The 17732-nt window shown below is 33.4% G+C and overlaps 1 protein-coding gene across 3 annotated transcripts in view; it reads right to left on the bottom strand.

Moving 5' to 3' along the window:
* DACH1 (dachshund family transcription factor 1) overlaps window positions 1-17732 on the bottom strand; it is a 426920-nt gene that overhangs the window by 223628 nt on the left and 185560 nt on the right. For all 3 annotated transcript variants that reach the window (XM_056109866.1, XM_056109865.1, XM_056109867.1), the window contains exon 2: window positions 16767-16882. In XM_056109866.1, coding sequence (XP_055965841.1) covers window positions 16767-16882 — 116 coding nt within the window. The remainder of the gene's footprint in view (window positions 1-16766; window positions 16883-17732) is intronic.

Here is a 17732-nt window from a genome sequence, read left to right as displayed (position 1 = left end):
GGTAATTCAAGTTTGGGGAACAGAGTTTATGTTCATATGAAAATATGAATGACACTTTTATTTATTTATTTTTTCTGATTTGTTTTGATTTCTAGGGGAAGGCCTCCCAAGCGCTACTCAGGGACTCAGAGGCTACTACTAGCTATATACTGATGAACAGAGCTGGAAGGTCCAGTGTTTGGATCCAGAAATATTGTTTTGCTTGGGCCCAATAATGCTGGGGGTCACAGAACAACATTAGTGGTACTTAGGGTCACCAGTGCCATGCAGTGCTGAGGGACAGTACTCAGTGCCATGGGCAACACATGCACCTATGACCTGGCTACATAAAGTATAGAGAGATCTCCAAGTAGCAGTTAAATTCCACCTAGTTCAAAGAGTTATTCAAGATAGAATTCAATCACTACTAACTAAACAAACTATAAGACTCACAAATTTAAAGAAATTGCCACATGTATTTATGTATATCATGTATTTTTATATGTTAATATAATATTTATATTAAATATATATATAATCAAGTGGTGAGATTAATCAAGACTCATAATCCCTTAATGAAAGGTCAGTTTTGCAGAATTTCACCAATTAGATATGCTAGACCTTTAGAGTGAATGTAGAGAAGAAACCAGGATTCTAGAGGCTTCAATTAGTCAAACATTTAAATTCAACTTATGGTCATTTGTTAATACTTGATAGTTTTCTAAAATGATGCAGCCATGCAAATTTCCAATTTTATCAATACTCACAATTTCTCAATTCTAAAAGGGGTTTAATTAAATCACTTGTTGGCAACTGTATGCTGAGGTTTGATTCTCAGATGTAAAATAGTTTGCAAATACCAAAAGCTATTGTTAAAAGTTGCCTGTGTGAAGTAGATTGGTGAAAACACGTCAAAAAAAATCATGATCAAACCTGGCACTTTTGTTGACAGACTTTGTAGTGAGGTCGAAGGTGTAATTAGGCCAGAAAATTACTTTCTCACTACTAGAATTGTTCCCTTCAGCTCTTGAGTTATCAGTCCAGAAAATTTCATTAAACACTAAATTCACTTTAAGACAACTGTCAAAATTAAGCAAAGGTGAGTCAAGCCAAGGTCTTAATATTCAAATCTTCTATTTGAATTTTGAGATTCATTGAAAAATTTAAAAAGTAACAAAGTTAATTTTCCTATTGTGACTAAAGTTCTGTGACTTTCAGAAAGAACTATTTTTCACCTTTAGTAATGAGGATAAAGCAGAACAACAAAACTAAGGTAGAATTTAGAATGCTTAATAGCCATAAATTTTTGAAATTATTTATATTCCTTCTTCATTGAGATCTGAATAAAAATGGTAAAAATTCAATCGCTCACAATTACAGTAGATACATAGCAAAGAGGAAAATTGATGTTAAATCTGGATTCTGAAGTTTAATAATGAGATTTGCAAAGTACTAAAATAGAAATACGAATTCACACTATTTTGTTTTAAATAATAATTATTATTGTAGGATATTTGAAAATCTCTGGCCCTCCACGATTTGTAAAGGAATAACATCTAGCATATTCTAGTCTATATTAATAGATGAGCAAGCAAAGTATAAATAGAAGGTAAATACACATTATGTAGCATATTAAATTACCAGAATGTTTTTTATGTGTTTACAAAATGATATCATGATAATTTAAGAAGAAACCATTTGAATAGATCTTTAACTGTTTCACCAATTATATCCAACTGTTTTATGTCTGTTAAAGTATAAGGCCAAGTATTTCTGCAATTTCTGTAGCCAAAAGTCTCTTACCAAATGGCATTTGGCTGGCAACTGTTACACTGTTTCAACCAAATAACATAGAAATCTCACACAAAAAAGTAATCAAATAGAAATGTACCACTTTAAGAAGAGGTAAATAAAGACCAACAGTATGAACATTAACAGAAGTAAAGAAATATTTATTTAAATTATTTAGAGTATAATAGTATGATTAACACTTGCAGGTAAATCTATGCTGTGCTCAATTTTTACAATGTTTAAAAATAAGTCTAAAATGTTAAGCACTTGTCAACCAACATTACACAATTTAGCAAGCAAAATACAGTGGAAAAAATGGCTATGTAGACTTCCCACAGGTACTTAATCAAGTGTCAATTTTGAGTCACAAAATCAAATGTGTAAGGAATTAAGCTTTATCGTAAATTCTGAAATAAAATTTCTAACTGCTTTCATTCTATCAATTTTTTTCTTCTATTAACCTCCAAATTATGACAATAAACACTGTAACTCACTAAAACAAAATGTTTTTATATACTATTCAGTTTCCAACTAGTAAAGAATTGTAGTGTACCTACAAGAATTTGATTTCTCTACCAAATGTGTGAAAATTAAGATGAAGCTTTCTGATGAAATTCTGAATTTGCCTGTAAAACCTAACACTCTTTTTAAGCAAAATGGCCGACCCGAGTTCGATTCCTCCGCCCCTCTCGGAGAGCCCGGCAAGCTACCGAGAGTATTCGATATGCCAGACACAGTAACAACAAAGTCTCCAATGGAGACGTTACTGGGCCCGCTCGAGCAAAAAAATAAATTGAATTTATTAATTCATGATGTTTCAATTTGACTCAAAATATATATTACATCTGAAGTAGTTAATGCATTGCTTAGAAAGGATAGTAGGGTGAAAACAGAGGTCAAAATATTCATTCCTGAGTTCAAGCACAAGTAAGTGCTTCTATTCAAATTAGCAAGATTTTAAAATTATTTATGCCTTAGTTTATTTGTTTATAAAGAGGAAACACATAACTTATTCACTACAGTTTGACATGAAAAATAAATTGTATCTTCAGCTATTATCAAATTTCCTACCTGTAATAGTTACTCAATAATTTATTGTAACACATTCCTTATTTTAACTAATTAATTATATTGATTGATTAAATCTTTTTTAATTTAACAATGTGTTAGTCAGATGCTATGAAAGCAACTGAAGACAAAGTGATAAAAATGGATTGAGATATTGATTCTTTACATAAATTTATCTGTAATGTTTTAGGAAAAATAAATGTATCTGACAATACTGGAAGACTGAAATAGAGAAGAAGTGCTAACTGGATAAAATAAAGTTACAATTTTGAAGCAAATACAAATATTTCAATTGGAAAAATAATTACTTTGTGTTTTTACATCTACAGTACATGATTTTACATCTAAAGACATGATTTTCTAAGCCGCAGGTTTAAGATTATAATTTTGAATAAGCTTTTAAAAATATTTTCCAAAAAAATAAACTGTCTTTTAATATAGTCGTAGTTTTCAAATATATCCTTAATAAATGTGTATTTTGAAAGAGATTTATACTATTTTAGAAGAATTCATGAATCTTTCAAAGATACAATTAATTAATGAATAAATCACATAAAATGTTGCAAAATAATGAAGAATCACGTAAAATAATATGTCATTTAAGGAAAAAAACTAAAGAGTAAGTAAAGCATAAAGTAGCTGATAATAGCAAATTTTCAATGCAGGATGTTTTTCATATAGAAAAGAAATATTTGCTTATGAAAGAGTATCCCTTGACTACAACTCAAAATATTTTCAATACTTTTAGACAAGAAAATTGAGAAAATATCAGTAGCACAGTTATTCTGTCTATAGCTTAGGTCTCACTTTTTAAATTTCTGATTTTATAGATAAAAAACATGAATAGAAAATGATTGTCCATGTCATATGTGTTTAATTATAATACCGAAATTTAAGACATTAATTCCCAGGAACCCCAGGAACAATAGATTTCCTTGAATGTAGTCCAAGAACAACAGTAGTCTAGCAAAATTAATCTGGATGGACATTTGACACGTTCAAAGGCAAATGAAGCTTACTGTTGAGAATGCAGGATACTGCACTAAAAGAGGTGATTATGTTTATAATAAATTTGAATAACATCAAAAATTTACTCTCTAATTTCAGTAAAATAACAATCATGATATTTGGCAAATATGCACATTTCTAAAATATCTATGGTCCTATAGTACTCTATGTTTGATACATACAGTACTTTATTATAGATGATTGATGTGAAGCTCACTGTAATTTCAAAAATTCATAGAATATTATTATGTCATGAAATCCATGCCGAGAAAGCAATTGCTGTTATAAATCAAAAAGACAACTCATATGGACAGGTCATATGGTAAAGGGTTCTCATTGGAATGGTATCCTTTAAATGTAATTTATTTAATAAGTAACTTAAAGGTTAGCTAAAATAGGATGGATATGATGCTTCAATAACTTCAAAATACTATAATACTGAAATATTAAGATATCAATTTTTGAAATTTAGAGATACTTGCATTTTCATTCTCATTCATTGTAAGATAAAAGATAATACAAAGGGCCTTGAATGCTTTGGTACATAAAAGATATTCAGAGCAACTTTTGAAAATCATGAAACTTATATTTCACATTTAGAAAATAGTATGGAACTAGATGTTCCCATAGTGAAAAGAAAAGCTTGAATATCTGACTTTAAGAGAGTAATAATTTACTAGAGGGACTGACTTTAATGTTGAATATTATGTCATCACTAAATGATATGGCATCACATTTGTAAGTATGACACAAAATTGACAATTAACATTTCATAGCCCTTTGGAGGAGATAATTTTAACATTCTTTTTAATATTTAAATACTCAATGCTGTGTTCTTACAATACCTCTTCATGATACAATAGGAAACAAATTTTGGTTACTACAAAATATGTATTTAAGAATATTTTCTCCACAATAATTGCATGTCCTCAATGAAAATTTATGGGGAGGATATGTTTGAAGGATGAAGAAATGGTAATAGAGAAAATATTTTAATGGAGATATTTCAGTGAATTAAGTATAAATCAAAACATTTTAAATAGCATGATAAAAAAAAGTATCACTAACAAAAGATGTTTCAGAAGGATATAATTTTGACATATATCAATATTGAGAAGCCAGGGCATGAGTAAGTACATGAGTTCAGAGGTTTGCTTTGCATTCAGTCAACTCCCAGTTCAATCTTGAAATCACATATGGTTCTGTACTGCCCTTGAGAGTGATCCCTGAGCACAGAGCGAGGAAAAATCCCAGAACACCACCACCTGTGGCCCAAAACCCAAACGAACAAAAAATACAAAACCATTTTTACAAAATGCAGGAAAGAGATTCAGGAAGGCTACATGGTAGAGCTCATGCTTTGCAATATGAGGCCACAAGTGAAATCCCAGGTTTAACCCCCATGTGTTGAGCTCAGATTGGAGGCCCTGCTGTTTGACACCCTGGTCACCAGAATAGACTATGTGATTTCCTGCCTATTGAGTCAGGTGTGTGCAAGAACTTCAAGAAAACCATGAGACTCCCTGCAAATACTGCGACTAAAAAAAGTATTAGCACTGTGGTCAGGAGTGCAACTACTAGCAAGAAGCTGTGATGCTCATAAAGGAGCATCACAGTGTCCCCCAGTGAGCCTTCAGCCAGAACAAACAAGCCTCACTTCTATATCACTGCAACCTCTAATAACTACAAGTACAAACATCATAATTAGAATGTGTGACCTGGAGCAAGTGTGCAAAAACCACAATTGAAAGAACAAATGAAATAAAAGGAAGGCAAAAACAAAGGAAATGATCACACCATTGCTGATATGGAAAATGATAATATGGGAAAAATAACCATCTTTCCCAAAATGGATATGCTCAAATAACAGATATTCTGTCTGGAAAAAGCAAAAAGAGGCAAGAAAAGCACAATATTAAACCGATTATCAGGTGATATCTTGTTATTGAATTCTGTGGAAAGCATAGTCTTGTTTTCCCTCATTTTTTCCTTTACAGTTTTATGAAGTAGAACATGAGGGAGAACCTACAGAGTTTGGACTATATTTGACAAAGTCGATACATGAGAAGACAGCTTGATGTGGAAAACTAGCTGGTAAATTATTAAAACAATGTGAATCTGAGAGCTGACTGAAAGCCATATAAGGGAAGCTTTGAGCAAGTCTCTTGGCACTTCCTATCTAGTGTTTTAGGTGTCTGTACTCACCTATTTTTTTTTTAATTTTTATTAGTGAGACACCATGAGGTACAGTTGTACTCACCTATTTTGTGATGAATGAACAAGTGAGGCCAGGCTGTGTTCCTCAAGGTAATATAGCAAGCAAGTGATGAAGAAGAAAGTGAGTGAAAGCCAGACTTTTTATCTGCAAGTCAGGAGCCATGCCACACCATTTTGTTTGAAAATGCGTATCTTTAATGAGGAGCAACTACTCCAATGCTACTCATTGTATTCTAAAATCAGCAAAGACAAAATAAATCTATAGCAGTCTTGTCAATGAGAAATCGAAGCAACTTAAAATGCAAAATGAAACTTAAGATCTTTAAAAAGAATGTCCCAACAGCTTGCAGCAGAAAAGTGAACAGACTATGCACTAATCCACGCCACCATGTCTGCCCGGAGGGGAAAGGGTGTTGGTCCCTTCCACCTTCTTCCCTCTGGAAAGAAAGATGGCAGCCGCTGGGGAACTTTGTGGAAAGCCAGGTATGAGCTGGTCGTGATGGGGCGACTAAAACCTCATGGAAAGGGGGGCATTCCCGGCTCGTCCTTCACGCCCTACTGAGGTCACCAGTTGCCCCCCACGAGCAGCTCTCCTGCACGGCCATGGCTCCAGAGCACAGAAACCAATCTCTTAATTATCTGACTCTCAGCAGAAATACTTCCAGGGTTACTAAGTAAAATAGCAGAAATCCAAAATCGCACGGCCACGGGACATCATTTAATTCTTGAACCCAGCTATAGAAAGCAAATCACTTCACAATGCTTTTTCAGCATGTCTGATTTGGGGGTGTAAATTCTAAATAATAATGGTGCATCTTTTATTGAAACAATGAATCTAGTCAAAGTAGATAGAGTGTTAACTAGAATTCATCTGCCTCACAGACATTGGGAGGGGTGGGGGGTGGGGGTTTATTGGGGTCCTTCGTGGTGAAAAATAAGTATTGGTAAAGGGAAATGTGTTTGATATTTGCATGACCGAGACCTAAACCTGAAAGCTTTGTAACTTTTCCCACAGTGATTCAATAAATAAATAAATTTAAAAAAAAAGAAACAGTGACCAAAATACAGAGAGACTCCACAGAACGGGAAAGAATATTTACCCGATACCCATCTGATAAGGGATTTATATCTAGGATATTCAAGACACTTGTAGAATTATACAAGAATAAACTCAGACCTCATCAAAAAGTAGGGAGAAGAAATTAACAGAAGCTTGCTCAAAAAAGAAATACAAATGGCCAAAAGCACATGAAAAATGCTCCACATTGCTAATCATCAGGAAGATGTAAATCAAAACAACAATGAGATATTGTGCTATTCAATGTGATATAAAATTTTTTGAAACATTAGCTCATTGAGCCCTTATATACATTTTGTCTGTTTTACAAATGAAGAAATTAAGAATAAATGTGATCAAAAATTTAAAAAAAGAATGAACCCTACTCTCTGTATCTCTAGACCTATCAACAAGGAAACAGGATAAAAAATCTCATATTAATTATTCTTTTTTTTTCTGATGAGGTTAAAAAGTGTTGGTATGGGCTGGAGGAACAGTGCAATGGTAGACCAAGGTTCTTGCATGTAGTAGACTAAGGTTCAATCCCCAGAAGTCCATTTAGTTCTCCAACCACAACAGGAGTAATTCCCTGAACACAGAACCAGGAGTATGCCATAAAGACCAGCAGGTATGGTTCACAATTTTTTTTAAGTTTTTGTGTAGTCAAATTCAATGTATTGAATAGGGTAAAGTTTAATCACTTGAGAAACTGTATACATTGATTATATATGGGTAAAATAATTTCCCACAACAGCATACAAAAGTCTACAAATGTAACTGATTTAGTGCAATCTCCAATTTTAAGATCTACTACCATTTGCAGTATGAAACATTCTGAAAGCATTATAGACACTTTAAACTTTAATTATGATATTAGTATGGCATTTAATATCCATAAATTTATTTAACTCAAATATTTATAAAAAGAATTCATTTTCCTTAAGTCCTGAAAACTGAAAGTACTATTTTTTGATAAATAAATGTTACTATTGACTTCTAATAGCATTTTATGTAGTACAACTTTATATGATTTAAGTAGTTTGCCAAACTAAGACTCTCTAAGTTTGAGGTACACAATTTAAAAACTCATTTATTTTCTTTTTAAACCCAATGGAAATTGATGAAAGTTTAAAAAGGTGCTAAAACAATCAGTAACACCTGGATCAGACTGTTCAGCTACAAAAGTAATACTTTGTCTAGATTTGTCAGTTGCAGAATGATGCTATAAATTGTCACTGGACATCGTAACAATTTAAGACAAAAACAATTTTGATAGGAATGAAAGGATCCATTTTTACAAGGCAAGAAAATAAAGGATCAAAAGTTTGGCACAGCTACTGCACATTTAAAAAGTGGTTGTGGTTAGGAGAGTTCTATGACTTTCAGGAAATGACTCACATCATAGTGGCTTTATTTTTTAAACTGAAAAGTCAAATGAAAGTAATTATAGTAAAGTTCAGGGTCTTATACACATCACATAAAGAGTTCATATCTTTCTATAGTCACTTCTGATGATGTTTACTGGTTAAAATAGAACTTTCCTACACTTAGTTTTAAATTCCACAACTCTAAGTAATAAAAATTTTACATTTATACTCAATGACTATCATGTCCTCTTATCTGTTGAATCTACAGCTATGGATTCTTCATAAAGTTAAATGTGAAGAATGCCAAAGAGAATAAAGAAGAAAGAGCTTTTGAAAATTTATTAAAACAAAGATGATTTCTGAGTTTAGTTTAACATAATCTTAGTTTGACCCCAAGTAAACTACCCCATTACTATAAACATAGCAACAAACAAGTATGAAGTATGTACCTCAAAAATAATTTGAGGTGCGTCACGGTCTGGGTACTCATGAGCTATCCTGACTCTGTGATCAGGAGTGACCCCTCACATTGCTTAGGGAACCATATGTGGTGCACAGGATCAAACCAGGGTCACTTGCTTTGCAAAGCAAATACCTTCATCCCTGTATTATCTTCCTACTACCTGAAAAATAATTTTTAAAAAATATCTAAAAATTTTGTTGTTACTGTGTCTGGATAGCACAGCGGGTAGGGCGTTCGCCTTACACGCGGCCAACTTGGCCGACCTGAGTTCGATTCCTCCGCCCCTCTCGGAGAGCCCGGCAAGCTACTGAGAGTATTCGATATGCCAGACACAGTAACAACAAAGTCTCCAATGGAGACGTTACTGGGACCGCTCGAGCAAATCTAAAAATTATGAAATGATATTAAAATATGAAAATCTGAATCATAGACACTATTTAAAAATATATTACCTTTCAAATTTGGAAGAATAGTTTAAATAAAATAAAATTATATTTTACAATGAGAAAGATAGGATGATCTTACTCATCTTTCCAATTGAAAAAATACTTTGAAAGGTATCCTTAACTTTTTACTGAGGTAAAATTGGCTTACATGACTATATGTTTTAGGCGACAGTTCAACACATCTTCAAAATATATTACCATATTTCCTTTAAATTCCCATTATTAGGAAGGTAAATAGAATTACTATCAGGAAAAAAAAATTTTAATAAATTTTACTCCTTTAGTCAGGAATGTTGCTCAGAGTTAAGGCATATGCTTGCATGTAGAATGTCAAAGGTTTTATCAAAAGAAAAAAAAACAAAAAAATGAATTAAATCTGGGACCAAATAGATAGTACAAGAGATAGGCATTTGCCTTGCAAATCAATGACTCCATTTAGAACTCCAGCACTGCATATGGTCCCCTCCAAACACCAAAGTAACTCTTGAGTACAGAATCAGGAGTATCCTAGTGTGGCCCACTCTCACACCAAAAAAATCTTAATAGATATAAAAAGTAAAAACGGTTAGCAGATTTTCATGCTAGCAGTCTTTTTCAGCTCTGTGCCAAAGAAAAATTAATCTTTTTCAGTGATATATTGCATTCTTAATTTTCCTAAGAGTAAGTTTCCTTCTTATGAAAGTCAATTCAGACCTCTCTATAATTGACAAATGCATAAGTTAGAGTTCTGTGTCAGAAGAACAAGATTCTTTTCTATCTTCTACTTTCAAATCATCCATAAACTTAAGACTTGAATTTGCCAGTGATTACAAATGTCTATCATCTAGGATATTCTTGTCAATTTGACAATTTTCTTCTAAAAAATCATAGTGCTATGTCTTAGCACAATATTCCAGATGTTGCATGAAATGCAAGATATAGTAATATTGTCTGAACTTCATATTCCTACCTATTAACCTGGGCTTATTTTAGTGTATCCCAAATTTGGTTAATAAGATAATACAACTAAAAGAAATCCTTTCATGCTTTTCTTTTTGCAAAATAACTTCATTTCTGGTGCTAAGACACTTCTTAAAAGGGCCACTGATACTTTAGGAACATAAGAATCAATATCTATTAGTATTATATTTGTGATATTTATCAATTTCTCTAAAATGTTTGATTCTACAATTTTCAATAAGTAATTATACTTCTTTAAAAAGGGGATTAAATGATAAAGCATACCTCCCCTTAAATGAGAAGTAATATAAATATAAAACAAACTTGAGCATGGTAAGGCTAAATGCTTAATTACAAACCTGGAACATGAGTAAGGGGAGGACTTGAAGTATTATAGTCAGTATAAGAGGGAAAAATTTGTCAAGGACTCTGAGATGGCTATTCTGTTTAAAAAATTTCTTGAACAATTTTTGTTTTATAAGATGTGTAGGGATTTTCAAAATGTATCATATCAGTGTTTGTTGTTTTCCATGAATGAATGAATAATGTTTGCATCTCAGACTCTTCTTGATTAGAAAATGAAAATGGGTAGTGATAGCAAATACTGGTATATTAATTTCACTACATGGAAAGTATCATGTTAAGTGAAATGAGTCAGAAAGAGCGGGATTGACACAGAAAGATTGCATTCATCTGGGGAACATAAAGTAACAAAATAGGAGACTAACACCCAAGAATGGCCGAGATTAGTACCAGGAATTTTGCTCCATGGCTCGGAGGCCAGCTACGCATGCTAAGGGAAAAGGCAGCTCAGATAGAGAAGAGAGCACCAAATAAAGGGTGTTGTGAGGATCCTCCCAGGGTGGGAGAAGCTTGCTGAAAGTAGACTATAGACCAAACATGATTGCCACTCAATGCCTCTTTTGCAAACCACAACACCCAATAGGAGAGAGAGAACAAAAGGGAATGCCCTGCCACAGAGGCAGGGTGGGATGGGGGGATGGGGAGTGGGAGGGATACTGGGATCCGTGGTGGTGGGAAATGGGCACTGGTGGAGGGATGGGTACTTGATCATTGTATAATTGAAACCCAAGCACAAAATTTGTAAGTCTACAACTGTACCTCATGGTGTCTCACTAATGAAAAATTTTTTAAAAATCACTAAGTCAAAAAAGAAAACGCCATGGAATGTATAAACCAAAGAATTAGAACATTGTCCAAAAGGTAGGCAGCCCACAATATTATATCTAATCTATACACCACCAACTAAATAAGCAAAAGTTGATTCCTAAAACATGATTTGCTTTTCTTACTGAAAATAAGTTTCTCTTCTGTCAAAGGAGGCATCACATTACTAAAAATGAAGCAAATAATACTTAGCAATTACTCAATCAAGGATATTAGTAACTTCATTACTGCAAATCTACTGAGAAGTAATATAAATAAATTATAACTTTAGCGGGGCACAATTTAGTCATATGAGACTACTGAAGAAATCTAGAGAAGAGAAATAAATTAGGAAGTAAAAATTTATAATTATTTTATAAAGAAGTATAGAATTCTAGTACTCAAAAATATGCAGTTATTTAATTAAGTCAAAAAATAACAAATCTTTGCTCTACTATCTAAGAAAAGTAGTTTAAATGAATCTCCACATTAGAAACAGGCTTAATATATTGTTACTTGACTTGAGTTTGAGTATAATCAATATAAATGTATATATTTCCACATATGTATTAGATGATTTACATATCAAGCAACTGTAATTAAAATTAGAAATATAATTCTTAATACTACATAATGCAAAATATGGTGATATGTCTATCCAGGAATTGCATGTACTAAAGCATTCAGGGCCAGAAACATAGTACAGTGGGTAAGGCACTAACTTTGAATTCACTGATCTATGCTTGTGCCATCTATGATCCTCTGACCACAGAGCCAAGAATTTACACAGAGAACAGCTGGATGTGTTCAAAACAACAAAGACTAAAGCATTCTATCTTTCCTTTCCATCTTGCAAACATTGCTTCATTAAAGAATCAATGAGTCTGTAATAACTTTATACACAGTCATTACAACCTGCAGACAAAAAATAATGCCTTCCTCTTATTTTTTTGTATTTTATTTTTTAATTAGTGAAACACAACGAGGTACAGTTATAGACTTATACATTTTTGTGCTTGGGTTTCAGTTATACAATGATCAAGTACCCATCCCTCTACCAGTGCCCATCCTCCACCACCACGGGTCCCAGCATCCCTCCCACACCCCATCCCCCCGTCCCACCCTGCCTCTGTGGCAGGGCATTCTCCCTTGTTCTCTCTCTCTTCTTTTGGGTACTGTGTTTTGCAAGAGAGGCATTGAGTGGCAATCATGTTTGGTCTACTTTCAGCATGCTTCTCCTACCCTGGGAGGTCCTCACAACACCCTTTATTTGGTGCTCTCTTCTCTATCTGAGCTTCCTTTTCCACTAGCACGTGTGGCTGCCCTCCAAGTCATGGCGATCTCCCATTTGACCCAGCAATAGCACCCCTGGGAATATATCCCAGAGAGACAAAAAAGTATAGTTGAAGTGACATCTGCAATTGTTTGTTCATTGCCGCACTCTTTACAATAGCCAGAATCTGGAAAAAACCTGAGTGCCCGAGAACAGATGACTGGTTAAAGAAACTTTGGTACATTTACACAGTGGAGTACTATGTAGCTATTAGAAAAGATGAAGTTATGAAATTTACATACAAGTGGTACTACATGGAAAGTATCATGTTAAGCAAAATGAGTCAGAAACAGAGGGATAGACACAGAAAAATTGCATTCATCTGGGGAACATAAAGCAACAAAATGGGACTAACACCCAGGAATGGCTGAGATTAGTACCAGGAATTTTGCTCCACTTATTTTTGACCCTAGATTGAATTTTAAAACCTGGATGCAAAATATGTTAGTACAATTTTAGAATCTGTAAAACACCAGTGTTTTAATTTGCAGCTCTGAAGCATACTTATTTAACTCAGAATTCCTTTACTAAACCTAAATTAGATATATACATTGAACAAATTATTATGTTATTATTATGTTATTATGTCTACTCAGAGCCAGATAATATTCTACATAATAGGACAGCATAGTGAATCAAATTGAACAGAATCTCTCCCACAACTATATGTGTATGAATATCTTCAACCCCAAGCTTGGATTTCTTACAAAATCCCACTGGCTTGTTGGGAGTGGTATGGTGATAATGAGAAATGTGGAAGCTATTATATGGGAAGATTCTTTGTGAATATTATTACGTTTTTTAAACGTCATGGCGGAAATATGGTCATTATTGATCTGTTGGGGCGAAAAACACAATTAAGTATACTTACATGAGAGGCAGATAAAGATATTCATGACTATTATTATTTTATTGGTGTTTTGCTTATTGGGTCTACTCCATAGATGCAGAGACATTAGGGGCCATGTGTGGTGCCAGAGATCAAATCTTTGCTGGCAGCATGCAAGAAAGGACCTTCCCTAGAGACATAGTATATGTCTTTGCCATTGAAATGCTTTGTGCATGAGTGCGCCCACGTGCAGACATGCGCAAGCGCGCGCGCACACACACACACACACACACACACACACACACACACACACCAGTGCAGAAATTTAGAGACAGCCACACACTGAGGAAGGTGAGTAGTTACCAAAAGTTCAAGGAGAAAAAGAATTAATATTGTGACCTGACAGCTTGATTTTCACCTCATGTTACTCTTTTTATACTCGTCCCCAAACTTTGAGAATAAATTTTCATTTATTTAAGTCATCAAGTTTGAGGGCATTTGTTATAATATCAACAGAAAGCGATAGGGTTCCCATTCTCACACCTCTCCAAGTAAACGTCTTTAAATAAAAACTTATCTTGGAAAAAAAATCCTAGATAAGTTGTACAGAGAATTCTAATTTCAAGACAGACTTGCTCAAAGGAAAATAATTTCACGCTCCATTTTTTCAAGATATATGAAGGAAATATGCATTATATACGTATGTTCCATTTTATCTACCTAGTGACTAACCACCACAGACGATCTTTACAATTAATGCATTAAAATTCATTTGTATACAAACTACACAAACGTAAAAGGTCTAAATTGTTTATGTCAGACTTACTCTTTGCATAAGGCATTCAATAGGCTGCTACATTTAACATATTAAGTGATCGATTTACTAATGGCCTTTTACTTGTGCATTTTCATGTTGTCCTTAATTCTGAGTTTCCCCAGGAGATAATATGCATTTGTTATAATAAACTTCCCAACATGCTAGGCATATTTCTACATCGTAAATTTTCTCCTTTGATTTTGAAATTTTATAAGCTTAAAATATTACAGATGGTATTATGTCAAAAAGAGGTCGTTTGGATGTGGTGGCAGGTTAGAGAGTAGCAGTAAGCAAAAAGAAATAATGAATATAAGCACTGAAAACATGGTTTTGAGTTACAAATCCTCAATTGAGTACATTCTTACAATATTTTTAGGTAAACATGCCTAGATGAGATTAATTTTGTATTAGTATTGCACTGGTCTAACACTTGTTTACTAAAATGTTAAAATGATAAATTCTTTACTTCAGTCATAGGGTGTATGTTCATATGTGTATACAATTGCCTTCTTTGTATAGAATGCAGATTATTTATGTGCCTATAAGGTCACAATGAGAGAAAAGATACCTCCAAGAAACTGAACTATAAAACATGCATTCATTGAATATGAGGGTATTTGAAAAGGATAGATATCTAATAACTATTTTTAATGCTAACTGTACATATTGGAACTCACGGTGTTATTTCTTAATATGTATATGAAAATTCCACTTCAAAATCAGTGGTTTTATTTCTGCCCTAAAGATGAGGAAGTTGGCAAATGCATCATCCAAATTGCACTCCTGGCACAGAGGGGAATGTTTAGGATTTTTACATAACTCTTTTCTTAATTGTAAAGTGTACATGATTCTCAGAAAGTAGGATGTGATTGAAACTCTGTTGCTAGGATGAATTTATTCTAAACTGGTACTTATTATCAAAAATGATTTATGACATGTACTCAGTCCAAATAAATGTAGAGAACACTACAGGAGGTATTGTGTTGTAAGTCTCTACAAAGAGCCTTCTTTCTTTCATTAACTTCCACTTTTGGTTGTCATGGAAGCCAGTGACAACCATAAATTTTGGAAATTATCACCATCTGCCCACACCCCCTCCTAAGGTTACACAAAAGCCCAATCAGGCAGCCAAACTTAAAAACAAAAACTTGATAAGCGAGCTCAATATGTTTTTATTTTACTATAGGTACCTACCCATATGATAAAGGCAGGAAAATTATTTAAGTATAAGAATTATCATTTTTCTGAGAATGTAGAAACCTCAGGAAATGTTACTCACTTTAATGTTAAATTATTGAATATAGATGAAAAATAATCGAATTTTTATATTTTCCAAAACTAATAATCATTACACAGAACCAATTTTGACTAGTTGAAAGATAAACTCATGTCTTTTATGCTTTTCACATGTTAAAATGGAATACAAGGGCAGCACTGGTCAGTGTTCATAGAAATATTTCGTTTCAATCTTAGAAGTAATTCAATATTAGTAATTCAATACCAGTTATAATAATGAATTATAAAATTAATTATAATATCTTAGCTGGGATTGTTTACATTTATCTTTTCCTTTTTTGAGATTTATATGGTTGTTTTGTTTGTTCGAAAAACAGGTGTTTCAACTCTAAACGATATTAACCGACTTTAGACTTTTCTTGATGGCATATTTTATATTACCATAAATTGAAGCTAGTACCTCTCTATAGGCATGGAAAGTGCTCTAATGAGCTACATACCTAGCTCACTAATACAAACTTGGTGTATTAAACTTAGGGTATACAAACTTAGTGTATTAACCCAAATAATAAACCATCACAACCTGCCCCCCCAGTTCAGCACTATTAATATGTTCTAGAAAAGTTAGAAAAAAATTATGTTGACTGTATTGACTCTCTTTAGATTTATTTCAACCTACTTGGTATTTTTAGAGAATGAGAAAATCCTAGTTGGTAGACCATTATCTATCCCACCTGATTGATCCTGAGGAAGTCACTGATTTTCCCTATGGTTTGGTTCCTTAATGAGAACAATGAGGATAATGATTTATTGTTTGGTATTTCTGAGAGGAGTATAAAAACAAATCCTTGCTCTTCGCTTAATTATATTTCTACTATTTTCAATAAATAAATGATAATCATGACATTTTTTCAAGTCTGGTCAGTAGCATCTGAGTGTGCACAGAACACAACTGATAGGTGTAAATATCCATGCAAATATAACCATGCATAAAATCGATGGCACTGGCTCCTTTTCATATTTTCAGAATAAATAAGTAGCACTCTTACCTGTTGGTGGGATTATCCCAGGAGACATGAGGCCAGGGACAGAATGTGGCATGATATGAGAGTTCTCTGGGGAGGTGACACTTTGAGTCCTCTTAGGAGGTCTTCCAGGTCTAGAACTGAAACAAATAAACAAAAAAAATTTTACAATTAAGCTGTTGTCTTACACATCATTTCAAAGTTGTTTCAAGTGGTAACATGGACTGTAAATAAATTTGTTTCAAGGACGGTTGCTTTTGCAGTTAGATGTAATAGACTTCCATCACTAATTAGATTACATGCTGAATTCATTTTCCTCATTGAAGATCAGCCACTCTTGATGCATAATTCATAGCCTGCACCTCGTTACCTGCTTCTTCATATTAATATCTATACACAGTTTGAATTGCCTCGTTTGCATATGCTAAAGTTCTGCATGCAGCCTTCAGCACGAAAATTATGCACTAACTTGTAATAATTATTACAGTCAGCCTGCTATTGATTTATGAGACTTTTAAAAACCAAATATGTGTAGTACTTGTAATGAATGATATTTTAAGGTTCTTCAGGAAATTAAAAGGCAATGGCTGCCTAAGGAAATGTTCTGCTTGTTTGATTTAATACTACAGTTAGCTGGGAGGTGGAATGAAAGAGTGATTCAGACCTATAGCACATTTTTCGATGATATGTTTTATTACTTCGCACCGCTAGCCTGATATCTAGATGATAAATGACAATACATATCTAATGTGTGAAAAGGTCTTGCAATTTCTTTATTTTTTGTCATTTAAAAGATAAGTCAAGTTATCAGTTAACCCTTATTCTATTTAAATGAACAGCCCCACTACGTTGCTTTACTCTGAATATACTAAACAAACAAATGAAAAAAAAGGAAAGGTTTAGGGTTTTGTAGAACAACATTGCAAAATTCCCATTATAGTTGCTTAGATCTGCCTTTAGGACAAATAAAAATGTCATTCTTTGTATTTT

This window comes from Sorex fumeus, unplaced genomic scaffold (assembly GCF_029834395.1).
Source record: "Sorex fumeus unplaced genomic scaffold, SorFum_2.1 ptg000008l, whole genome shotgun sequence".
In the NCBI taxonomy this organism is placed as follows: Eukaryota; Metazoa; Chordata; class Mammalia; order Eulipotyphla; family Soricidae; genus Sorex; species Sorex fumeus.
The sequence above is the reverse complement of the archived record's forward strand: the minus strand, read 5'-3'. Positions and strand labels throughout refer to the sequence as shown.